This window comes from Gymnodraco acuticeps, unplaced genomic scaffold, assembly GCF_902827175.1.
Source record: "Gymnodraco acuticeps unplaced genomic scaffold, fGymAcu1.1, whole genome shotgun sequence".
Classification (NCBI taxonomy): Eukaryota; Metazoa; Chordata; class Actinopteri; order Perciformes; family Bathydraconidae; genus Gymnodraco; species Gymnodraco acuticeps.
This window is the reverse complement of record NW_022989810.1, coordinates 3,861,092-3,887,938: the sequence shown is the minus strand read 5'-3', so window position 1 is coordinate 3,887,938 and position 26,847 is coordinate 3,861,092. Positions and strand designations below refer to the sequence as shown.

General features: G+C 41.6%; 1 protein-coding gene across 1 annotated transcript in view; it reads left to right on the top strand.

Annotated features, from left to right (window-relative positions):
- The window catches only part of bckdhb (branched chain keto acid dehydrogenase E1 subunit beta), a 103,084-nt gene that overhangs the window by 4,078 nt on the left and 72,159 nt on the right, over positions 1 to 26,847 (top strand). Inside the window, exons 3-6 of the mRNA XM_034229455.1 lie at positions 2,085 to 2,153; positions 12,227 to 12,360; positions 18,921 to 19,076; positions 21,069 to 21,177. Of these exons, the coding sequence (XP_034085346.1) occupies positions 2,085 to 2,153; positions 12,227 to 12,360; positions 18,921 to 19,076; positions 21,069 to 21,177 (468 nt within the window). The remainder of the gene's footprint in view (positions 1 to 2,084; positions 2,154 to 12,226; positions 12,361 to 18,920; positions 19,077 to 21,068; positions 21,178 to 26,847) is intronic.

Here is a 26,847-nt window from a genome sequence, read left to right as displayed (position 1 = left end):
CCCCACCTTTTAATGTGGCCAGTTGTGGGGTCATGTTATTTTAAGAAAAGTACAAATCTTTAATAGCACCTTCATAGTTTCAGCAGGTAAATGTGTGCCAATCCAAATGAAATGCCTTGAGACTGCAGGGCCATGTGCACATAAACACACTGACAAGAAACAAGTTGAGAGAATTAAGTAAAAAATGCTCATACAAAATATAAAACCTAATATGTAGAAGCATTAGTAGTGTGGCACAAAAAATATCCATTGGATGCTTTTGCCTGTGCATTTCTGAAGGTTAAGAGTTAATTTAAAAGACTATAATACCTTTTTATAATGCCTAAAAAAAGTTGATAAACCCATTTCAATTATGAAAATGGTATTGTAATTTAAATCATATGTTGTACAACTGTAGAATTGGCGGAAAAAAGGTGTATATAACCTATTCAGGGATGCAAACTTGTCACCTTTCGACAAATTCGCCGTTTTGAATCCAAAATAGGTCGTTTGTGTGATTCATGTAGATCTGCAATAAAAATATTTTTGGGGTATGGGGGGCGTCTGGGACCCGGAGTAATCTGCAGCCGCGAGCTGTTATGTACCATCATGACACGCATGGTGTTCTTTTTTATATATATTATAATGAAGCGCGAGCTGTGTGCTCGAGTCTTCCTGCCTGTCGGCTCTGCTCATGGATGTATAATAAGGCTCTGCTGCTCCGCGATGAGGGTCTAGCTTCAGCAGCTACATTACCTACGGGGGTGTTCGTTAATATTAACTGTGTGGTCCGGAGTCACTGTGGTACAGACTGGACCGCTGGTGAACAGCTGTTAGAACGGGCCGTTCAGGTGTTCAGAGCAGAGCTCCCTGTCGGAGCGCAGAGCGTGATGTGCACTGAAAAGTTTTTCTGTCGCAATATTATCGTTGAGCAAACTTAACTAGCAAACTAGCATCACTATCTGCTAACGTTAGCTTTAGCCTTCGTTTTCTATTAGTTTTTTTCATAGGCTATAAACGGAGGTTGTATAAGTATATATCTTGTACTTGAGTAAAAGTAGAAGTACCCAGGTCTTGTACTTGAGTTAAAGTAGAAGTACCAGAATACTAGGAACAATCCTGCATTCAAAATGTTCCTCAAATAAAAGTACAAATGTATTATCATCAAAATATAGTAAAATTAGCGACAGTAAAAGTAGTCATTGTGCAGATTGGTCCATTTCAGAATAATATATATGATATGTTTTATAATGATTGATCATGAAAGTGTTCTCAAAGCTGGTAAAGGTGCAGCTAGTTTGAATGACTTTGTATACTGCAGGGTAGCTTGTGAATTTACTCCAGGTGGAACTAAAGTGATTTAACACCTGATTATATTTCACATCATTCATCTGTAAAGTAACTAAAGGTATTAAATACATGTAGTGGAGTAAAAGTACACCATGTACCTCTGAACTGTAGTGGATTAGAAGTACAAAGTAGCAAAAGAAACATTGAAATACTTAAATAAAGTACAAGTATCTCAAAATTGTACCCAAGTAGTACTTAAGTTTATGAACTTAGTTACTTTACACCACTGGCTATAAAGATAGAAAGAATAAGCCTTGCACAGAGGCATGAAAATACATTCTCAAAATGCTCAACAGTGCTGCCAAAATTATAAACTGACTGCTACACAATTAAAATAAATGCTTTTATATATATTTATATTAGATGTGACTCTTTGGCGTTTCTGTTCTTAGTAACACTGCTGCTTTAGTTGTTCTGACTGCTAAAATCATCTGTTATTCTTATATTATTATTCCTTTATTTTAAAGCCGATATTCCGTGGGGTCGGGGTGCTCGGATCCTTGTCACCTTTTTCATACCTGATGAGTTTGCATCCCTGCTATTATTTGTGGTAAAAAAAAAAATCTTGCAAACAAACCAAATTCCAAATAAGAAAACATTGGTTAATGTCAGAATCTCTATTTAAAGTTGCGGTATTTAGAAGAAATGTCCTCCAATGAAAGGGTGGTGAATGTTGCTTGATGTTAGTTTACCCTCTTAAAGGGTAAATGATACTTGTGTCATTTGATCACTGACTGTTGTTTGTTTGCCCACAGTCATCTTCGGGGAAGACGTTGCCTTTGGTGGAGTATTCCGATGCACAGTGGGTCTGAGAGATAAATATGGTGAGTTGTTTCAATCCCTTTCCATTCTCACCATTCATTACATTACATTACATGTCATTTAGCTGATGCTTTTATTCAAAACAACCTACAAATATGTTTATTTTAAGACATGCACAGTTAATTTATGGACCAGTATCTTGGCAACACTGCAATGTTTTGCGGTTTTACAGGGCCTGGGGATCAAACCACCGACCCTCTGCCAATCACCTTAATCGCCCATTCCCCCCTGAGCCACAGCCACCGTATTCAGAACCTTCTACTACTAATTTTGCTTAATAAAACCCACCTGTCATCCACCTGTTCTTCCGCCTGCTGCATGTTTTTGCCACTAGATGGCAGCAGAGCACCGTGCAGAATCCTCTCTGGAAGGTCACATGAGTGTTCAGTGTTCACCCAGAGTACCAGAAGGATCCGTTTGCACTCATTTGTCCTTCAGTAGAGTAGTCTTACAACCTTGAAGGTGATATAGCAGGTCGATTCTACGGCTGTGAGTTTGTTGGGAATATACTCTTTTCTTTCTGTTGCTCAAATGTTATTATTTCATTTACATACTACGTTAAGAGTACTTACGTTTGATAGTAAAGCTACATGAACACCAGGTGGACATTATGACACATCAAAGCAGGAACAGGACTGTTTTAAACTATCACATGATGTAGACAAGCCACATATTAATTTCATCATAAGTAGCACGTAATAAGTAACACCTGTAGACCTAAAGAGTGGTGCAGCAATGACATTTTTTTGGAGGCCGGACCGGAAGTTGGTATCACAAGGTCTCTCTTTACTAAAAGGAATGGGATTTCTCCATTTGATTTTTGGAATATTGGATATTTGCAAAATACAAGTTTATGATACTTAAAGGGGACCTATCATGCAAAATGCACTTTTTGATGTCTTTTATACATAAACATGTGTCCCCGGTGTGTCGGGGAACTCACGCAGTGTCAGAAAATAAAACCCTCTCTCTTTTCCTCCGTACCCAAATCTCTAAAAACGGGGGTACAACGTAGCTGATCCAGATTTGCGTCTGATATGACGTAATATCAGAAATGTAGGCTGGCTTTACACCCACGGCCCTATCAGAAAGTTGCTATCAGAAACAATGCCCAACTGTTTTGGACGTAATATGGTCGGTGCATGTTTACATTAGCATCGCTAACACTCAGAGCTAACCTGTACTGGAGAGCATGTGTGTGAAGAAGCAGGAAATAAAAAGGAACTCACCTTGTGGTATAACCGGCAAGAGAGAAAGCCTTTGAGCTCCAGACTGTTTCAGAAATAACCCTTGATAATCCATGATATGGCGTTTCATCACGGCAGTATTTGCCGGTAGAACCTCCCGCATGAGCTCAGCGCCCTCCTTTTCTTTCTTTTTTTTAAAGCTTTATACCCCAAATCAGCACTTTTGAAACAGGAAGTGAAATAGAGGGATATGAGGCATGGCTAGAATGGGTGATCTGTTTAGTACTTTGAGCAAAACATTTCATAGACATGTTTTTTATATATATTTATATAAATGAGACCTATACTATTGCCTAAAAATAGCATGATAGGTGCCCTTTAAATATGCTGTGTTTAGTAGGATGATCTCCACTTAACACCACTTTTATACTAGTTGTAGGTAAAAGCTTGAGACCCTTACCAGTGGGGTATTTACTTATTTTTTGTCGCAAAACAAAACGGGAACATCTCTTTAGCTTTTATCAACCACAGATTTTATTTAAACAATCATAACAAAAACTAATTGACTTTAAGACAAAGGAGCCTAAGAGTGCTAAAAAACTCATAACAGAGTTTGACTCATTCCTGCACCATTCTATTCAGTGGTCAAAACAGGCTCTTCTTACTGGGACACTTTAATGTAGAAGAGCCATTGTCCATGTCATAAATGACACCTGTACGCCCTATTGCCCTATTTGTCATGTATTTTCTTCTGAGAGATTATCCTGTTGAGGGTTTCTTTTATTGTGCCTCAGATGTGTATATGATTGGATTCTTCTAAGAGGGAGTCAGCTCTGAATCACATCCAGCTGATGCTGCTCCGTTCTCTATTGATGAATTATTTCCATCGGGTGGCAGTTATTGGCTCATTACAGATGGTAAGGAGCTGGCACATGCTCGTTGACAAGTAGCATTACATTGCAGTGTAGAGATGCCAAAGGTATGTTTACTGATAGGCCTTTTCCACAGCAGACATTTTGACTTATTATATTACGAAAAGTATATGTCTGGTCACTAAAAAGTCCTAAAAGATAGACATTTGTTATAATGTAAATGGAATTGAAATGTTTTGAATCAATCTTTAAAAAGGCTTGAAAATGCTAAGACTAAAATTGTGCATACAAAGAGTCTTACATTTTATTCTTAATGGCATTATAAAAGTATTAAAAATGCATACATGTAATTGCTTTAAGCTGTTCTTGCCCTGAACCTAAACAATCCTTTCTATTTAAGTTTTCCAGTGAGCCAGCATGCACAATACCAGGAACCTTAAGCTAAAAACTAGCCGCTATAAGGAATCCAGCCATCACTGAGAAAAGGCTCATTGGGATTTAGCTCCTACTGCCACTAGCTTGTGAAGTTTGAACCCACAGAGTGCTCTGCATCTGCATCTCATTACATCAGTAATTTATGTGTCTTCCTGGTATTAGCCACTGAAGATTTTCCATTCGGTATCTACCGGCAGTTCCTCTTTGATTCTGTAGTTGACTTTCGGACAATGAACATAAATCTGTATGTGGACAGTCAGTGGCGTTTTTATATGTACAAAAGTGGTGGGGCACAAAAACTTAGATGTCTATAAGCTTCTGCAGTGAGGTTCATGGCTGGTGAGGCACTGGCACTGACTCTTCAGGTTTACAAATATTATATTTTGACCTAAATCAAAATATAATATTATTTTCAAAAGCTTTTTTTGTCTGATGCTTCAATTAATTTTAAACAGACAGTTCAACAGAAGGATACCCAATTTTTTTTAATTTTATCATTTAAATATTGAATTGTTCTCTCTTAGTAAGATCCCATCTTCAATAACATTGCAGTCTTACCTTGACTTGAAGATGAAGTCCATTTGCCTATCCTTCTGGACAAAAATCTCTATTACTTTTTTGTAAAAGTCCTCCTTATGTTCTTGTAGTTTCAAAAGTCTATCATAAATCTAATCGATAGATTTATGATTCGAAAATCATAAAAGTAGGATAGACATGTGGATATTATCCGGCTGAACAAAACGTGCATTTATCTAACAGGTTTGTTTCCCACAGATCTTATTTTGAGCTATTTTCTAAAATCCTATGGAGAAATCTCATTGCTTTTTTGTCGAGGGAAGCCATGCGCAGCTTACTTCCGGGTTTTAGGACGCCTCACTGCAGCTCGCTCCTCTCCTCTTCACACACCACACTTTTCGCGGCACACGTACTTACAGCCAATCAGCTCTGAATGATGTGAGATGACGTATGGTGGGGATGGCAGCTCTATGCCCCTATGGTCATTATTTTTTGCCACACACATTAAATAGGACAATACTCTGAGCATGCGCAGTGTAGTTTTTACAGTCACCATTGACTTAGACAGAGAGAGGGAGAGGCAGGATCGGGTTTTGTCCCACATGGCTCTAAACAGCTCAATAGGCACACACTGTAGACACTAATTAGAAGAACACAGACTAAAACAGCAATGTACAGACGAATCAGATGATTAAACATGATCTTAAAATATATTTAATATATTTTTTAATTTACTTTTTGCATTTTTTTGTAATAATTATTTTTAATACTTTCTGCTGACACTAGGTGGGGCCTGCCCCTAATGACCAGTCACCACTGTGGACAGTAGTAAAATGGGCAGGTCCAGGATTGATGTTGAGTAGAAGAAACTTTCGTGGTTGTAACTAATTTCCCCTCGATGCATTGAGACATCTATAACATTTCAATACAAAATTGTTTTTTTAATTCATGAAATCTGGTAACAATAAAGCAATCTGGCTTTTTTTTCTCCCTCCTGAAAGCATTTGGCAGCCATATGTGTCCTCAGCTAAATCAGTTCCTTAGAAATAAAATATGATGTTTCTTGTTTATTATGGTACAGAAGTGGTATAATAATTACATGTCAATAGGTTCTTGTTTTGAGCCCTAACCCTTGAGGGATGTTTTTTCATTAGTGTTGAATCCTCCCCACAGTAGCCGGCTTTGCCTTTTTGTTTTCATTGACGTCAGAAGTGTCGACCTTTCGGAGAGGGATCATTATTTTCCATCTCATCCTTGTGTACAGTGGTGAGCGTAAAGCTGTTTTTATCCCTCTCACGACTGAAAGGGACGCCGCGCACCTCTGCCACCCACTGTCGTTATACAGAGGAGAGGTTAATGCAGGGCGGACACTATATGAATGGCTTTTTACGAGGCGGATGCATTCAGCTTTCGCATTGCTGGATACCACTGAGGGCTGTTTCCCTGAAAACAACGGCAACGCATTGACCCCATTGTCCCTCCCCCTTATGTGTGTAGCCGTTTTTCACTGAGAGCAGGCGTTGGTGCCAGACTATTAAAGTTAACAAAACATGCCGTCTAGTTAAAAATGTATTCTAGACTTCTGTGAAAGGCGCAGATGTCAACTAAACGATATATTTGACCATCACACATTGTGTTATGGTTGCATCTATTTGTAGGAGTTTTTAGTAGCGGTGTCAATCAAAACAATAACCGTGATGAATCACAAAAGTAAAATAATAGTATAAACTTGTTTTTCGGGGAAAGATTAAACAAATACACAAGTGGTTTTGTAATCAAGAAATGCATGACAAACTGCTAGGAGAAATAAGTGATTTATTTACTAAATGATAACATTTAAGCTTAGTTTTAAGACGTTATTGGCATTAATTTCACCTAATAAGTAGGAACCAGAATAAGAAAAAGTTACAAGGTAGCAGAGGTGGGACCAAGTCATTGTTTTGCAAGTCCGAGTCAAGTCTCAAGTCTTTGCGCTCAAGTCCAAGTCGAGTCTCAAGTCAGGTTGGGCAAGTTCAAGTCAAGTCCGAGTCCTAAACTTTGACAAAACGAGTCATAAACAAGTCATTATGTGTTTTTCACCAAATGTAATGACATCGATCAACAGAATAATACTTAATAATCAAATTGCTCTTTATTAGTCACATTAATCATTTAATAATCCATTTTCTCTCTGCTGGTAAAGTAACGTGTGTTTTTCTAATTTAAGAGGGATCAGTAAGGTAAGGCTACCGTGACGGTTTGATTCAGAAGGAGTTTAATGTATAAGATCCCTGATATTGAGGTAACCACAATGTTTATTTCCACTGTGTACAACATGTTGTAAGGGACCCACAATCTATCTTTATGCAAGGGATAATGTGCAGCGAGGCGGTCTCTATGGGGAAAAGAACACCTGCATCTAGATCCCTCTGCAGGTGGTACTTTAAGTATATTTTGATGCTAATACTTTTGTACTTTTACTTGTAACATTTTGAATGCAGGACTTTTTATTGTACAGGGTTCCTGCAGGTTTCGCCAACTCAAATAACACCTTTTTAAGACCACTTTGAATAGAATTTAAGACCTATTTCACGGCAATAAAGTATGAAGGAAAATGTATATAAAGTGTTGTTGCGGGAGCTGTTGCACTAGCTAACGCTGCATTAGCTGCTGCTGCACTAGCTAACGCTACATTAGCTAACGCTGCACTAGCTAACGCTGCACTAGCTAACGCTACATTAGCTAACGCTGCACTAGCTAACGCTACATTAGCTAACGCTGCACTAGCTAACGCTACATTAGCTAACGCTGCACTAGCTAACGCTACATTAGCTAACGCTACATTAGCTAACGCTGCACTAGCTAACGCTACATTAGCTAACGCTGCACTAGCTAACGCTACATTAGCCAAACAAACGCTAATTTCTTTTGCAAAAGGTGCAGCGGGCTTCAAACACGTTCCCTCCACTGGTTTCAACCAAGCACTAAATTAGATGTTTTCCAACCAAATACGGGTGAACTTACACTTCCCCATATTTATTTGTAAGTAGATTCGAAGATAGGCTACATGAGCTGAAGCTTGGTTGCTAGGTTACTAGCTGGGTGTTCTCCAATAAGGGGCCGGGGAAAACAAAGTTAGTGATTACTGGTTCCATGTTGATTTAATTCAATACAAATTGTTGGGGGGAACTGAAAGGCTATTACCGTACTGGTTACTTTGCAGCCCGGACATTTCCCCCATAACACATTTAGACGCTATCGCAACATAGAAGTACCTTTCAAATCCGATAATTTTTAAGACCTTCTGAATCATATTTAAGACCTTTTTAAGGACTTAAATTCAGATTATCAAATTTAAGACTTTTTAAGACTTGTTAAGACCCCGCGGGAACCCTGATTGTAACTTTTTTAATTGTCTGAACTTCTCCCACCTCTGTCAATAAATCCTGAGTGGTTACCAAAAAAAAACCCTGCTCTGAAGGTTATTTTCATTTTACAAATCCTGCACTCAGCTTTGCTTTCTCCAATATCATTGAAAAGCAGCCAGATGCTGCTTCTTTTTTCGGTTTTCGCTCATTTCTTGACTTTTTCCGACGCGCTTGCATTTAAATCCGGCTCCCCGTCGCTCTGTGCAGCTGGCCTGTACCACTACACATGCTGTGCCCCCCACCCTTCTTTCACATAATGGTATTATCCTAGTGTGTCCTCGCATATGATTGGCCGCATGGTGGCCCAGCTAAATAAAGACCCGCCCCTGCCTGCAAGGATTCTCAACAAAATTAGGAGTGGCTGAATATTCTGCTTTCCCCGACGGGATTCTGCTTTTCCAACGGCAGCTCGCGATCGGCGTGTTGGAGACCTCTGAATTAAAGTATCAAGTCACCTCAAGCCAGAAGGCTCAAGTCCAAGTCAAGTCCCGAGTCATTGGTGTTCAAGTCCAAGTCGAGTCGCAAGTGTTTTGTGATGTTGTCAAGTCGAGTCTCAAGTCATCAAATTTGTGACTCGAGTCTGACTCGAGTCCAAGTCATGTGACTCGAGTCCACACCTCTGCAAGGTAGCATCTGCTACAAGCTGAATGTAAACAGCTGGACTGTTAAGGCACCTTTCTCCCAAATTACAACCCATGGAGATCCATTTAGCGATTGCAGTGGTTAACTTGGCTATTGTGTCATTGTTAATCTCTTTTGCTTAATGTAGTGACAAGCAATTGCATGGCCGCCTTGTTCACACCAGGGACCAGCTGGTTGCGATGAAGCTAGCTATCACGACTTGGTCAGAACCACGGCTATCCCCACAAAGATCTGGAGACAGAGGGGAGGTGGGTCCAGTGGTACTGCAAACTTGTCGTGCCTAGGTGGAACGACAGCTTATGACTACAATATGTGCACAAATTAATTTTATTTAAAGTTCCATCTGGAAGCTTTTTAAAACAGTATTTTCTGTTCTACACACCGGGGAATAAATCGTTTGCCATGTAATTACAAAAGTAAAAATCCCCACTGGAATTACGAGAGTACATTTGGGGTCAAACTTGATAGTATGATTAAGTTTCCAGATTGATTGTTAATGTTAACAGCCTTAGTTTTTGTCATTAATCTATTTGCTGTTGTCTGCTTTAATGACTCAGAGGCGCACACACATACATGTTACGTACTGTCACTTTCACACAAAGCTGGCTGGATATTTGAGGTTTTCTTCAGTCTGAGTGGCAAGGCCCAACATTTAGTTTGCTTAATTGTTCATTGCTCGAAGTGTTCGTGGTTCTGCGGTTGTTAATTGAGCTGCGAGCACTCAGTAGGACACATAAGGGTAGAAGGAGTCTTCCCTGCAAGACAGAAAAAAGACTGCTTTGGCAAATACACAAAGATAGATGACTTCAAAAAATAACAATCTGTACTCAAAGTTAGTCCTCCTGTGGCTCTTTTTCAGATTATTGGGTGGAGAATGGAATTTTTATCTGACTTTTTTTTCCAGTTTTTACTCCATGGTGTAGAGCTGAGGAGTCATCAGCTTGTCACTTCATTTATTTTAGGCCCGCATGGCATGTTAAGAGAGCGTTCTGCAATCTCAAGTGTGCGCTGCGCGCCTTCCTCTCTTATCAAGACAACCTTTTATTCCTTAAGCCTGAGTGGGAAAGGTTACTATCAGCATTCTTTACCAGGACAACTGAGAAGACACACTTTACTTTCACCCCTTTTCTGTTGTCATACACATTGAACAGGATATAGAAGAGGATGTATAACAAAAGATTCAACAGGGATTTATATTGAAAGAACTATTATATTGAAAGAAAAATACAAAACATATGATGCTTTCCTTAGAGCAGCCAGACTCGATTGGAAGAAACTGTAATATTATTGGCTGGTCATCGCCAAAACACTTCCCTCAAATTAGATAGAAACACAATAGACTCATTGAAACATCTTTGTTAGAATTCCAAATGTTCCAACAGTTATCAACTCTGGTTTGAGAGTTTGAAAAAGAGATTTAGGGGGCCCTATTATGCTCTTTGGGATTTCCCCTTTCCTGTAGTGTGTTTTATATAGGTCTTAGTGCATGTCAATGTTCTGCAAAGGCTAAAATCGGGACGGAGTGTGTAACACTCTCGCTTGTATAGAGTGGCGAAGTCACGCCCATCTACTTCCGGTCCATGGGACCTTATTTCGGAAAAATAATGTATTGAAGTCAATGGAGAGAGAAAACGTATCTTTCGATCCCGTTTGAATTGTGCCACAAATTACACATAATGTATGATGTTTGTCAATCTTACAAAATAATTTCCATGTCAAAAAAGTCACAGTTTGTCGTAAAACTGTTGAAATATAAGACTATGAAAAATACGCAACTAGAAAGACTTGTGATGTCACAATTGTTTTCCTCCACTAAGAGATAAATAAGATCAGCGCCATATAGATAGAATCTATCTATATGGCGCTGGCTAAGATAAGATAACTTTAACAAGATGCCTGTGTGCTTAGTACCAGGTTGTTATCATACCAGCAATGGGTCTTGCTCGTTCTTTCCCTTCCCGTCTGATGAAAGGACTAGGAGTGGCTGGATCAAGTTAGCTACCTAGCTAGTAGCTAGCACGTTAGTTAGCATTACAGCGTTGTCATTTTTATTAGCCTTAATATGAAGTAACATTAAGTAACCCAAAATGTTAAACAGTAAGTCATATTTCGTGAACCCTTTGTCACCGGTGTGATAATCCTATAATACACAATTTAAGCCCGGGGGAGAAATGCTAACGCTAGCATCGTCGATCGCCGATCTTTTCTACTTCATGCTATCTGCACAAATGGTTGACATTAAAAAGATCAGGCAGTTCAGAAAGAATCAAAGGAAGGCAGGCAGGCAGCTTTGCATGACATTCTTCTGGACGTGTTTCATTGTGGTGATAGTGAGGGTAGTCAATCGTTTTGTTGACAAGACAGTAGTGACGGCCATCTTGGTGACGTGTGTTGTTCTGCTAGACCAGAGATGTAGTTCATTGAGTGTTTCACACAAACAAATGTGTTACCTCACAGTTTTACGACACATTTTTTTTTTTTTGACTTGCAAAATTATCTTTTAAATTGACAAACATCATATGTGTAATTCGTGGCACAATTCAAACGGGATTGAAAGATAATCTTTCTCTCTCCATTGACTTCAATACATACTTTTTTCGAAATAAGGTCCCATGGAGGTCCACCGGAAGGGGAGGGAATTCGCTCCAACACATATGTGATAGGCTAAGGGGTGGGACATTTTCGACACATCTCTAAGCGGTTGACCAATCACAACAGAGCCAGACTGGGCTCTAGTTTAAGACAGAGGGTGAAAAGAGTTGCTGCGGCACAGGCAGTACTTTTTTTATAAAAAAAACAACAAAAAACAATTGGTTGTAAAAAGAGTATTTGGCGCACTTCACAATTGTGGTAGGTAGTTGTATGCTGGGTTGTGGCTGCCACACATTTCAACTCTTCGTGAACTTGTCTCTCGAATATTTCAGTTGGCTTCCTCACTCTGTTGCCAGAGGCTGCCTTCCTCTACCAGCACTTCACCTTCTGACTATTTTCCTCCTCTTTGCTGCCGTCTCCCCAGGTAAGGACCGAGTCTTCAACACTCCCCTCTGTGAGCAGGGGATTGTGGGATTTGGTATTGGCGCTGCTGTTGCTGGTGCCACAGCCATCGCTGAGATCCAGTTCGCCGACTACATCTATCCTGCTTTTGACCAGGTAAGAAGGGCCGCAAACTAATGATTACTGTGAATTAATCTGCCGATTCATATCAATCGATCTATTGTCTAACAGTCCAAAATCATTCATGTCACTGTCATGTATGAGTAAAAATTCTCAAGAAACTGCCCTTGGAGCTCAACCCCCTTACATTTTTTCTAAATCCTTTCACAAAATCCTAAATTGAATAAAGTCATGGATCAAATTATTTTTTATTTTTTGTATAAAATCAACTTAAAACATTTAAAAAAATATATAAGTTTTGCTCTATTCCTGCTAGACTGCCCTCTTAAAACAAGTGTGTATATCATTTATTCCACAAAAGAGTATAATAGTAATAATATCAGTGTAGCCTAATCTTTAACAACAACTGTGAAGTAACACTTATTTGTGTGTGAAACTGCTCAATGAACTACATCTCTGGTCTCGCACAATACACGTCACCAACACCAGAATGAGGTGAAAAGTATTAAATGAGGTGGAAATCATTACACGTCTGGGCATGTTGAGAGCAATGTCAGCTAGCTAACATTAGCTTGTCCTTGCCAACACTAATGTTATCCACAGGCAGCATACACAGCGATCACGCAGTTCTTAACGAGAACTAGTTGCTAAAACAAAACACGGGAGTGTACCTTGTTAGCTAATGTTGGCTAGAGATTAAAGTTACACATTACACTCGTTTAAGACTCACCGAAACCTTGTACAGCCGGTCCCGCATGCTGGCACTTACGGAACCGACTAACTCCCTTTTTGTGTAATAGCAGCTCTCAACATGCCCAGACGTGTAATGATTTTCACCTCGTTTAATACTTTTCACCTCATTCTGGTGTTGGTGACGTGTATTGTGCGAGACCAGAGATGTAGTTCATTGATCGGTTTCACACACAAATAAGTGTTACTTCACAAACTGTGACTTTTTTTTTACTTGGAAATGATTTTTTAAGATTGACAAACATCATATGTGTAATTCATGGCACAATTCAAATGGGATCGAAAGATAATTTCTCTCTCGCCATTGACTTCAATACATATTTTTTCCGAAATAAGGTCCCATGGTGGATCACCGGAAAGGGAGGGTCTTCGGCTCTTTATAGACATTATGGCAGACCTATCAAGGCAAGACAAGTGCTTTTGCTTGTTTTGATGTTGATGTGTTCCAGTGGATCACATTCACTGGCACTTAGTAGTTGTTTGGTCAAAGGGACGAGTTAGAATGAGGGGAAAGTACGCTGGCGTCACTCCTGAAACCTGCCTTTTGCATCAAAACCCTTCTTCTCCAAGTCACACTCAGGAGAAACAGGAGGTACAGACATCATACAGTTACTGGTGGAATCAACACACTCCTTCCAGTGATGGCTGTTTTTATGAAAGCTCGGGGAAAACTTTTAATATAAAGGAGCTTCTTTTGAATATACTTCACAATCATTAAATATAAAGCTTTTCTTCTCCCTGAATGTTGCACTGACTCCATTTTATATACATATATATTATATATATTAAGAGTCGCACACTTCATAATAGCATATCTGTTGAACAGCTAAATGTAGTAGGCCTATTGACCATAGGCCTACTGCTGATATGAATTTGTTTTCTTGTTTTGTTCTGATATAGCAGCTACTATAAGGCTCAGAAATTAACTTGATTATTAATTGTTCTGAAATGTCCGGCGTTACCTGCCAAATTCTTAATGTTGTCATTTTTTTTGTTAGAGATTACAGAGGTTATACAACGTAGATAATGGAGATTATTTGCATGAATCATTTATAAAATGATTAGGAAATAAATGATTGTAATTTTATTTACTGACATGTAATAGCTCTCTTCCGGACTATTTCAACACAGTTATCCTCATTGTAGCATTATCAGGGAGGGAACGTCTGTCCTCTCCATTCGTCAAATGTGAATAGAAAATCACAAAAAGTAAATCTATTGGTTTCTTATGCAGTATGGCCAATCTTCTTAGAGTTTATTTTTACTGAATATTGGGCGCTCAATTACTTGTGGCATTCCTGCTAAGTGCCCGAACGATTCCTTTAAATATAAATGTTTAGATAGACACACTGTATCACATCTTTCCATAGGGTTTTATTTATTTTGTTACAAAAAGGTTTGGCAGCTCTTTCCTTAAAACAGAAGCTTCAGATTGCTTATATTAAGGGGGAATAGGAAGGGGATATTTCAAACTTGTTATGCTGCATAGTTATTATGCTTTTTTTATAAACGAATATTTGTTATAAAATGTTTTTAACTTTAATTGGCTGAATTTATTTGAAAATTGGGCTTATTAACACATGGTTACTACTGTGCTATATATTATTACATACATATTTATGAAGTTTTATGTGTTGGCCATCTTCCATTATACTTTTAGAATTTGCTGCGGGCAAAATATTTTGTTTACCACGGCCCTAAGCATATCCAGTTTATTTGCATACTAGTATTTTGGCCTCCTAACAAAGTGGTTTGAAAGTGTTTCCAACGTTACTGGATTCAAAGGAAAAAGAGGATGGAAATTATAGTTTGCTAGCCTGGCAGACACTAATGTTACTGATTTTATTTATTCTTCTGACTTGTCTTCTGTCTGGTCTGTTTAACATATTCCTCGTTGAAACAGGTGCTTGATAAACAGACCTCCAATTGTTTATAGTCTCATATTCTAAAATCTAAAGCTGTTTAACAGAAGAAGGACTTCCTAGTATTTCAGTTTTTGTTGATTTGGGCATATTTCCTGGACAGGCTACTTTGTACAGACAAAGTTAATAATAATTGTAATATTCCAGTTATAAACAACATGAATCAAAGATGTGTTGCTGTATTTTAGTGAGAAAAATGCATTCATCATCATAATTATTGTATATATATATATATAATTATTCTATATATATCATTTACACAACCGGAGGAGAATGCTGGCATTTCTCCTCCTACTTGAAAGACTACGGAGGGATAGGGTCTGCAAAATTAGTTTATTTTGGGGATGGGCCGGATGCTCTGACCGGTCCATTTCCTGCCCGGCGCCTCTGCAACTCCTCACGTCGAAAAATAGACTTGAATCCTATTTTGAGCGGAGCCCAGTGCCGACACGCTTCTGGGACGCTTCTGAGCCGTAACGCGGCGCGTCTGGTGGAATAGCACCCGTTGACTAGAGTGGCCGCGATCTTTGCGAACGGCGCGGCCGTAACGCGACGCAGACGGACCCGGTGGAATCTAGGGGTTAGATATGTTGATGGCTGCATCGTTACCAAACCTGTTTTAGTTTTGGGCTGTTTGGAGCATTTTCACTGAAGTTATGAGAAAACCGTGTTTCATGGCGAGCATTGTGTTGCCATGGCAACGGCACTTGAAGAAATCTCAAAACTGTCCCGTAGATGTCTTCACGGCTGGACTGTTGGCACACATGTGAAGTTTTAGCACTTTTTGTCAATTTTCATAGGAGTTGGAGTAATATCATGTTTTATTGCAAGGGATGCGTTGCAATGGCAACAACTTTTGAGGAAAACTCACTAATGGCACATAGACATGTTGAGGGCTGGACCATTAACCATTATCTGAAGTCTGGTGCTGTTTTTACCCTTTTCATAGGTGTTACGACAACATCGTGTTTTTTGGCGAGGGATGCCTATGGTGAGATCTCAGATTTGGCATAGAGCTGTTGAGGCATGGACCGGTGATATGCAAGCGAAGTTTGGTGGACGGTCGGACCGTGTCAATTGGAGTTACAGCGACATCGTGTTTTATGGCGAGGGATGCATTTCCATGGAAACGGCATAGGATGACAACTAGTGTTGTCACGATACCAACATTTTGGTTTCGATACCGATACCAAGTCAAGAATTGCGATTCCGATTCTTTTTCGATACTTTTCTTAAAAAAAGGGAAACAGTCTTAAATATAATTATTGTGCTTTATTTCACACCAGAACCATAACCATAACACAAACTTTTAAACAATGAGAACAATAAACAAAATAAATGACAATAATTCGTATTAAATAAAATTAAGCATCATCTCAAACCACTTTTTTGTTTAATAAAATATAATTTTTTAAAACATTTTATTAACATGTAATAGTACAGTAATATAAATAATTATTGACACAATGTATATTGCAGATGTTAGCCACATTGGTAAGTTAGCTAAAAAGATAGCCATATTAGACAGTTATCATTGCCATTAATTGCCTCGTCAAACTACGAAAACGTTCGTTTGTCACAAAATAAATTACACTTGTTTGTCTTAGATCTGAGGGCATGGGCTTGAGCATGATGTAATTATGTTATCTATCACATTCGCTAACCTGTCTGTCTTTAAATTCTTTAAACAGCTCTGGATTCCGGTCGGCGGGGTGCTTAGCCAAGTTTGATGTGTTGGCTCCCTTGGTTTGCAGGGATCTAAAATATTTCTCACAGACAGGCCTCGTGGTGTCCGTAGGCTTGCCCTCACCGTCAGAGATATAGCTCAAATACTTCCAAATTTAGCTTCTGGCGTCTTTTTTGTCAACAAGCCGAGGCGCAGCGGCAGTTGCACTCCCACTCGCAGCCATGCTTCTCGCTTTCTCACATGCTCTGGCAGCTAGCGCATGGCCGAGTGCACGAGAGAGGGGAGGGACTTAGAACGTGCTTGAGAGGGGCGGGACTGCAGGCACGGCTGCAGTGCAGGGAGTGGAAGCAGAGCGCTGAACACACACGGCTCTTATTAAAACGGCACTTTCTCACCGGAGTACTTTTCCCCGTCATTCTTAAAGTACCGATAGGCCTACTAATGAAACGGAGGAATCGTACCGTTTTTAACGGCAGGGTATCGCGGTACCTCTCAAGTATCGGTACACCGTGCAACACTAATGACAACCCATAATTGACATGGAGCTGTTGAGGGCCGGACCATTAACTATTATCTGCAGTCTGGTGCTGTTTTAGACCATTTGCATAGGTATCACGACAACATCGATTTTTATGGCGAGGGATGCGTTTCCATTGAAACGGCATATAATGACATCCCATAATTGGCGTAGAGCTTTTAAGGTCAGGACCATTGACCATTATCTGAAGTCTGCTGCTGTTTTATGGCGAGGGATGCGTTGCCATAGTAACACCACATTACTTAACATCAGATTTGAAGTAGAGCTGTGTTAACCATTATCTGAAGTCTGCTGCTCTGAGCATGTCAGTTGGAGTTATGACGTCATCGTGTTCCATGACACAGGTGTTTATATTTGAGCTAACGAGGTGTCCAGAAATCAAAGGTTTCCATGGTAATCAGAGAGGAGAGCATTTTCATTGTTCTGAATGAGAGATAAACCTGTTACATGTGAACGTTTTGTTGAAGAACCGTAACAGATATCGGTGAAATTTCACCGCGTGAAGCATCTCAAGAACTCGGAGCATCTGAAGTGTGCTTTTTGTGTACTTTCGGGTTCATAACGTGGCCTTTTTTGCAGATTAACTAAAGGTGTGCGGCTGCTGCTGTGAGGAAAGAGCAGCCTGAATTTATAATGGGCTTTAATGGAGAAATGTTGAACGTTTTTGTCACTTCATGTCCTCAAGAGGCATTTTGTTTAATTTTTTTTGCTTAATTGTTTTACATTTTTCAAGCTACGAGATATTTTCCTACGTTTCTCATGAAAAATTTGGGAATTATGGCAGGTTTAAAAACAAATATTAAGGCGAATTTCAATCTACCCTCCACTCTAGCTGTGACATCACACACTCTAAATCTGAAGAAGGCCTCTTTACCAAGGTCTGAACAATGTTTAATATCTCTAAAAGTATGAATCCGATTTAAAATTGTCTAACACGAATAATGTCAGAAAGATGTGTAACATTTTAAAGTTGGAATGAGGTTTCTGAGTGAAAGTATGAAGCAGTGAAGATTGTTCAAGTCTGAAGAGTTTCTCCATTGACTTCCATGTTAATAATGTGATTAATTATGGCCATCGATTCCCGATCGAGCTGAACGTTTTGATGTTGAACGATGTTTCTGCGATGTGGAATGTGGGAGAAGAAGAGGCCCAAAATAACCCGGCGGAATAATAAAGAAATTCGTGCGTAGAAGAACAGATAGTTGGAATGCTGTGTCAGCATTCCCACTAAATGTATATGTGGCATTGAAAGGCAGTGCATGACAGTTGGTGGTATTAAGTGTTCTCGTCTGCCACAAGATGAATGCTAGTCCCTTCTTTCTCAAGGCGATATAAAACAGAGTGACACAGAGTCTCTTTCTCTCTCTTCTGCACTTTCACTTGACTGCAGTCTAAACTGACCTGAGAGATACATAAAAGCTGAATTGACTGCCCACTTGGGTATCAGGGAGGAAAACTTAGTTCTACTTTTTAGGAGGAAGCCTCAATCCAACGTCCAATCATTTGGTTTTATTTATTCATATCCTTTTTAAAAAGCATTTTGCCCATGTCTTAAACACGTTGTCTTTAGCGTCTGAACTTAGCTTCTTCTACTTTTGCAAGTACCCCGGTGTCCCAAAGGTTCATACAGTTTCATCGTCAGGTGTCAACTAATAATGTGTTGTTGTGTTAAACCTCAATTATGTTGGTCTCTTTCTAGATAGTCAACGAAGCAGCCAAGTACCGCTACCGATCTGGAAACCTGTTCGACTGCGGCAGCCTTACCATCCGGGCCCCGTGGGGGTGTGTAGGCCACGGCTCGCTGTACCACTCCCAGAGCCCTGAGGCCTTCTTCGCCCACTGCCCCGGCATTAAGGTCAGCCATGTTGTTCATGACAGATTCTGACATGTATTTGTTTCCTTCTTTATATTTCTTTGTATAATCAATTTGACAATGACGTGTCTCTCCCCAGAAAACATTATGCTTTTTGGGGTTTTCCTTTCCTGTACTGTGTCATATAGGTTTTTCTGCATGTAAAAGCTAAAATCCCAAAGTTCCCTTTGGGATCCCTCCAGAGGGAGTTTCTCTCCCACACACTTCCCCACACTTGCGCTTCTATTGGCTAGCACTCAAACACATTGTATGCGAGTGGCGGTACATTTCTGACACATCTCTAAGCAATTGACCAATCACAACTCAACCTGCCAGCTAACCAATCAGAGCAGACTGAGCTCTGGTTTCAGACAGAGGGTGAAAAGAGGTGCTGCAACACAGGCAGTATGAGAAAAATAAAGACGTTTTTGAACAATAAAGCATGGAAACATGTCACAGTAGAGACACAAAATACAAATATGATAGCTGAAAATAAGCATAATGCTCAGTGCCCCCAACACACCTGCATTCTTCAGGCTTTTAAAAAAGGCAGGAGGGAGCCTGCTACTTTGAGTTTCTATATGTGAATATAGCCTGAAGGGGAAAATAATTATTTCACCCACAGAGATCCTAACTTCCCATAGAGTTATGGCACACGATACAGTATTCTCCCAACACTGATGGCATCACTGAGATGGCCTTCAGAGCATGTGCATAAAGCAAATAAGTTAAATGTCAGGACATGAGATCCCTTACTGATTTTTATTTATTGCTAAGCATACATATAATATCGAAGTCTCTAATACGCCACAAAGGGGGAATGACTGTATGGTTTACAGCTACTGTTCATCCTCTGTGCGTAACCATCACTGAGAGCAATACACCGGTTGTCTCCCAGCAAAGGTCAGGCTGATAACTGTTGATCTGTGTGCATACTATCATCACTGCTGGCTCCATCTTAGACTCAGTCCCCCCACTCTGTCTGACAGGCTGGATTCAGCTCGGCCCAGTGCCCTGACCCCAATTCTGTCCTAAATACCATTACTAGATTTAATATCCGACAAAGTCACAATGCCAAAAAGATAAAGGAGGATTTGAAGAGTTTATAATCCTTTCTCTGTCAGCATTAGTCCATACTGTATATTAAACAGTTCTGTATCAAGTCATAATGCTATGTGATCACACCAGATGTGTGCTCAACAGATCAACGGATGCCGAAATAACTACATCATGATGCTGATTGTCATGCTATGTCATGTCTCCCGGCAAGATGACAAGAAAACCATTTTTAAATGCTTGATTTCTGAGAATTGACCAATCGGGCTATTCTCAGGAATCTATTGTTGATTCCATAGATATCTGCATAATCATACTCTCTAAACTCACTGGCATTTAGGATGTTTATCATGGATGAGAGATGCAAACAGACGGATACAATATTTATTTACTCAATTTCTGATGTATTTGCAACGCCGGGTCTGATTGGCATTTATTTATCCCTTTGCATTGACATTGTATGTCATCATGTCACATGAACAGTTAGCTTTGCATATATTGCGAACACGCTATTACTCACAATTAAGATTAAGACTTTTATTTATTCCTAAGGGGAAATTCACTTCTCACTCTGGTGTTATTTTTCCATTACAAACAAAGTCCCAGATATGCACACATCTATACATGCACTAATAGAGAGGTGGTAGAGCGATTGGGCTTCGGTGTCTTGCTGAAGGACACCTCGGCAGTTCCCAGAAAGGCAATCTGGCATTTTCCAGCTACCAGCCCACACTCAGGTCAAGTCCCTAAAGACTGAGCTGCTGCCGCCCCTCTTCAAGTTGGCTGGATTCAAGTCGATCGCATTTGGCCCATTCAAACCGTTTATCTATCTTTGGAAGCATTCTACATTACACTCTATGAAATGACATGGGAACCTATGTTATGAGATTGTCTTAACATCACTGCACCGTCTAATAAAGCTTGTCATGTGCTCTTCAGGTTGTAATCCCTCGCAGCCCAGTGCAGGCCAAGGGGCTGCTCCTCTCCTGCATCGCGGACCAGAACCCCTGCATATTCTTTGAGCCCAAGATCCTGTACAGAGCAGCTGGTAAGCAGCACTGCATGAGAATATAAATCTGACGTCGACATGCTGCCGGGCACTTGTTAGATTCGTAGCACCTCTGTGGCTCTCGATCTGTTTGCCTGGCACCTGATTGATAGCAAATGCTCTCTCTTATAGAGGTGTGAGGCAAGATAAACAAACATCAGTGTGAAGCAGAGCGTCTAAATGGGCTGTGAAGTGTTGACAGTGCCCAGATGAGTCCTCTCTCCCATCCCATCCCTATGTGGAGGGAACATCAATGCGAACGCCAGCTTGGCTTTTGGCAGGCTGCCGTGCTAAAAGGTGTCCAGCAAAGTTGTAATGAACTCTTAGCAGATGTTGGCAGCTGCTGCAAAACAGTGCTTTCTTGGCTACGCTACGAAATATTGATATTCACGATTAAGACAGCCTTATATGCTTAGAGGTGCTTTGAGCTCATTATAGTGATGAAAGACAGAACCAGAACAGATTGGTACCACCAGCCTCAAAGCCAAACCTTTTTGACAAGGTTTGTTAGTTTGATAAGAGCCATATGAGATTGGGAAATATTACACTCGACTGCTGAGATTGCTTTAATTATGGCATCAGTTTAGCTATCATGGTCCAAAACATTTCTTAAGATGTTACAGTACAGTCTGATGTTAAAACCATTCCCTGGCACAAAAGGATTGACCCCAATCTTCATAACTCCCTCATATACCTCATTCACACCAACGGTGTTTCAGGGCCGGTTCGGAGCTGGAGCTTGAAAAGCACCGGGTTTTCCTCTTCACACAGCAGCGGAGCAGCCTCTTAGCTCCGGAATCCGGTTCGTTTCAAGCACCAAAAAATTGTCCGGCCAGAGCAAAAGCACCACATACGTCACGCTTACGTCGAGGCGGGGGCAGAGACAGATCAACTCCTGAACAACAACAAAAAGCCCGCGTTTTATCCAGTTTGTACACAACGATGGAGAAACTTAACAAGAGTTTCAGAGTTTCAGTGTTTCTGCCATTGACTGTATATATAAAGGTTTCTGCTCATGGTGAAGCAACGTGTCTGCGTGTTAAGGTAGAACCTGAGCATTCACGTTGATCACCTCTCATTATAACTCATTATAAATCTATAAAACTATAAATATTAAACTTTACTTCACATGTTCATTTGAGAACAGCTGTTACATACCTGGGTGAAGGTTACAGTTCATTTAAATGAAAGATACAACGTTACTCCACACTCATGGTTCAGTCCACCTTAAGAAATAAGACCGACCTCGGAAGCAGTTCACGCGCTCGTGAACTGTCAACTGGAGGACGGGGGAGCCTCGCTGCGGGGAAGCTGTGGACCTCTGTCGCCTGTCAGCGCAACTTACATGAAGCAGTTCAAACAGTTAAATAAATAAAGCTCTCTCTTCTTGTGCTATTTACTATATGTTTGTATATGTTGTATGACTGCGTTCGCTCATGCGAACATACGCTACAATCGTCAGGAACTACTGGATATTGGTTTCCAACACAAGCTTCTCGTTCTTAGGGAATTTCAACGCGATCACAACATCCCAGACGAGGTAGCGAGATCGCCGGGATCCCCGTGGATTGTTGTCGGGCCAGGCAGGCGGCGTAGACGGCGGAGAGAGAGAGGAAGCAAAAGCGGGGCTGCCGGTCCGGTCTCCTGTTGAGGCTAAGGAATCAGCCACACAAGCCTCCCCTGCCGAGTATGTACCTCACCAACGCCAGGTCCATAGTGCACAAAACGGACGATCTGGAATTACAACTCGCCGGAAACACCTACGTTCGTGACTGTTGTTTACTTGTGATCACGGAGACCTGGCTTCATCCACAAATCCCCGATGCTAGCATGCAGCCAGCAGGCCGCACACTACTCCGCTCGGACAGAAACAAGGACTCTGGTAAGAGCCGAGGAAGGGGTCTCTGTATGTACGTACATAACAACTGGTGTAATAACGGCATCCTCATTGACCATCACTGCTCTCCTGACCTGGAGTTCATGTCGGTTAAATGCCACCCGTTCTTTCTACCTAGAGAGCTAACTGTAGTGATTGTCACGGCTGTGTATATACCACCACAAGCTAACGTCAACACTGCACTCTCCCTCCTGCTAAACACCATCAACCACCAACAGCAAGCTCACCCCAATGGCGTTCACATTGTTACAGAAGATTTCAATAAGGCCAACCTAAAATCTGTCCTGTCTAAATTCTACCAGCATGTCAAGTGTCCGACCAGAGGGAAAAACACTCTTGATCATGTGTACTCCAACATCAAGCACGCATACAGAGCCATACCTCTCCCCCACCTAGGCCTGTCAGATCATATCTCCCCGCTGCTGACCCCTGCATACACCCCCCTTATGGCGTGTTTCCACTGCAGTGGGTAGCTCGCTTTAAGCGTGCTTAGCCATGTGGGGCCCGTTTTTGGTTGCGGTTCCACTTGGCCTAGTACCGGCTAGCGGGTCCTAATTCACAGTTTTTCTGGCCCCATAAAATCGTGGTTCTAGGGCCAGGAACAACCAGGCTGAGTATGCTAAACTAGAGAGAGAATCGCTGGCAAGAGGGCTACAACTACAACTAGATGAACATATTTGACCGTGATTTAATTGTAATACACGTTTCAAAATGATGCCGAAGTAACAACATACTGATACCGGTTAGTAAAAACCATGAATTAATGCTTTGACAAGTCTGCAAACAGACGGCAGGCGAAAAACCCTTTTAAAATGCGTGTTTTCTAAATGGAGCTTGGCTAAGCTAACCTTATATATGCTCCGACCGTCCACACTCACAACAACGGCCTATATAGACATAAATAAACCAGCGACTATATTCGCCATGACACAGGCAGTCTGTGGTTTGTACTTGTTTAACTTTTGTCTAGTTTCTGAACAGATATGAAGAGCTGTGAGCTCTGAGTGCTAAGAGCTAACGGCTGTGTTGTTTTTCTGGGGCTTTCATTGAAGATGACGTCACGGCTCCGCCTACACTGCGTTACTATAGTAACTACCCCAGTTCCTAAACTGTAATGGAAGCGCAGCATTAAAGTGAGCCGGGCCTAATAAGGCCTAACCAAACTAAGCGAGGCCTGCAGTGGAAACGCGCCATTAGATGGAGACCATTAGATGGAGAACAAGTCCACCTAGAAAGTATGTTACAACCTGGCCTTAGGATGCACTTGCTCAGCTTCAGGACTGCTTTGAACACACCCAGTGGGATGTATTTGAACACCAACACCAGGACCTGGCAGCCTACACAGAGACAGTACTGTCCTACATTATATACTGTATCGACAACGTCACTGGTAAAAAGCATCAGGGTTTTCCCAAACCAGAAACCCTGGATGACTGGCCGGGTCCGCATGCTGCTCAAGGCCCGTGACTCAGCCTTCAGGTCAGGGGACAGAGCTCTCTACAGTGTTGCTCGACTCGACCTGAGGAGAGGAATTACAAAAGCCAATACAGACTACAAAACAAGGATTGAGGACCACCTAACAAGCAACAACCCTAGGCAGGTGTGGCAGGGCATTAAGAACATTACCAACTACAGGGGGTGTGACACAGCAACTGGGGACTCAAGCGTGTCGCTAGCAGAGGAACTGAACTGCTTCTTTGCTCGCTTCGAGACACCACAGCAGCAATCAGCAACTCCACCCCAGCCCCCAACCGCCTCCAGCACCCCCCCACTTACTGTGGAGGAGCATGATGTGAGACGGGTGCTCAAAGCAGTGAACCCCAGGAAGGCTGCTGGTCCAGATGGAGTACCTGGGATGGAGTACCTGGGAAGGAGTACCTGGGAAGGAGTACCTGGGAAGGAGTACCTGGGAAGGAGTACCTGGGAAGGAGTACCTGGGAAGGAGTACCTGGGAAGGAGTACCTGGGAAGGAGCACCTGGGAAGGAGCACCTGGGAAGGAGCACCTGGGAAGGAGCACCTGGGAAGGAGCACCTGGGAAGGAGCTCAGAGCGTGAGCCAACCAGCTCTCACAGGTCTTCACCAGCATTTTTAATCTCTCCCTGAAACTCGCTGTTATCCCACCTTGCCTTAAAACTGTCACTATCATTCCTTTTCCTAAGAAAGCAACCACAGACAGCCTTAATGACTACCGCCCCATTGCACTCACACCTGTGATCATGAAGTGTTTTGAGAGGCTGGTGTTACATCACATAAAGGCCTGCCTTCCCCCCACCCTCGACCCACACCAGTTTGCCTACAGAGCAAATAGATCCACTGAAGACGCCATAGCCATAGCTCTCCACTCTGCACTGAGCCACCTGGAGCATCGTGGGAGCTATGTCAGATTGCTCTTTATTGACTACAGCTCAGCGTTCAATACAATCATCCCGGACATTCTAGTTTGCAAACTGTCAAACCTAGGCTTTCCCCCACCCACCTGTTCCTGGATCAAAGATTTCCTCACTAACCACCCCCAGCGTGTGAGACTTGGCCCCCATCACTCCTCCACCCGCACTCTCAGCACCGGCTCTCCTCAGGGCTGTGTGCTGAGCCCTCTCCTGTACTCGCTCTACACCCACGACTGCAGTCCAGCCCACCCAGAGAACATCATCGTCAAGTTTGCTGACGACACCACTGTGGTGGGGCTCATCTCAGGAGGAGACGAGTCGGCCTACAGGAGTGAGGTACTGAAGCTCTCAGCGTGGTGTTCAGTGAACAACCTGGCACTGAACCCCACAAAAACCAAATAAATCATCGTAGACTTCAGGAGGAATACTACCGACCTCGCTCCCCTCGACATTAACGGCGAGTGTGTGGAGAGGGTCCACACCTTCAAGTTCCTCGGCGTCCTCATCACCAACAAGTTTTCCTGGAAGGACAACACCACAGCTGTCATCAAGAAGGCCCAGCAGCGTCTGCACTTCCTGAGGGTGCTCAGGAAGAACAACTTGGCCACTAAGCTGCTGGTGACCTTCTACCGCTCTACCATCGAGAGCCTATTGACATACTGCATCACAGTTTGGTACGCCAGCTGCACTGAGGCCGACAGGATGAGGCCGACAGGATGAGGCTTCAGAGAGTCGTAAAAGCAGCACAGAGGATCATCGGCTGCCTCGGTAGAGCCAAAAACATTGTTAAGGACAGTTCACACCCCGGCTTTCACCTGTTCAACCTGCTGCCCTCCGGCAGGCGCAATGGTGTATCAAATCCAAAACAAACATCGGTGCCATCATTGCTCTTAACACCTGACATGTGAATCAATGTGACTCTGTACATATATATATATCATTACTATTATTATTATTATTATTATTATTATAAATACACACTATTATTATTTATTACATTACAGATTTTATTTTTATACTCCTGGAAATAATTACTGCACTTTACTCTTTATTCCTTTATCCCTTATTCCTAAGTATGTATGCTGCGTGTATTTGTTGTGATGTTTTGTTTTTGTTTTGATGGCATCCTTGAAAGGGAGAAGCATTTATCTCATTGTACATGTATAATGACATTAAACTATTCTAAAGGGCGGTGTCGGCCGTCAGCAAACGAGTCTGGTCGTCAATGGCCCGCTGGCGACCGGCTCGGTTCGCTGACGACCGGACGTAGGCTACTGTGATTCTCCAGAACACACAGTTGGCCAGTCCGCCCTGTGTAGCATATTATTTTCGATGACAGATGAGCAGATCGCCACTGGTTTTTCAACTAAAGACACATCCACGCA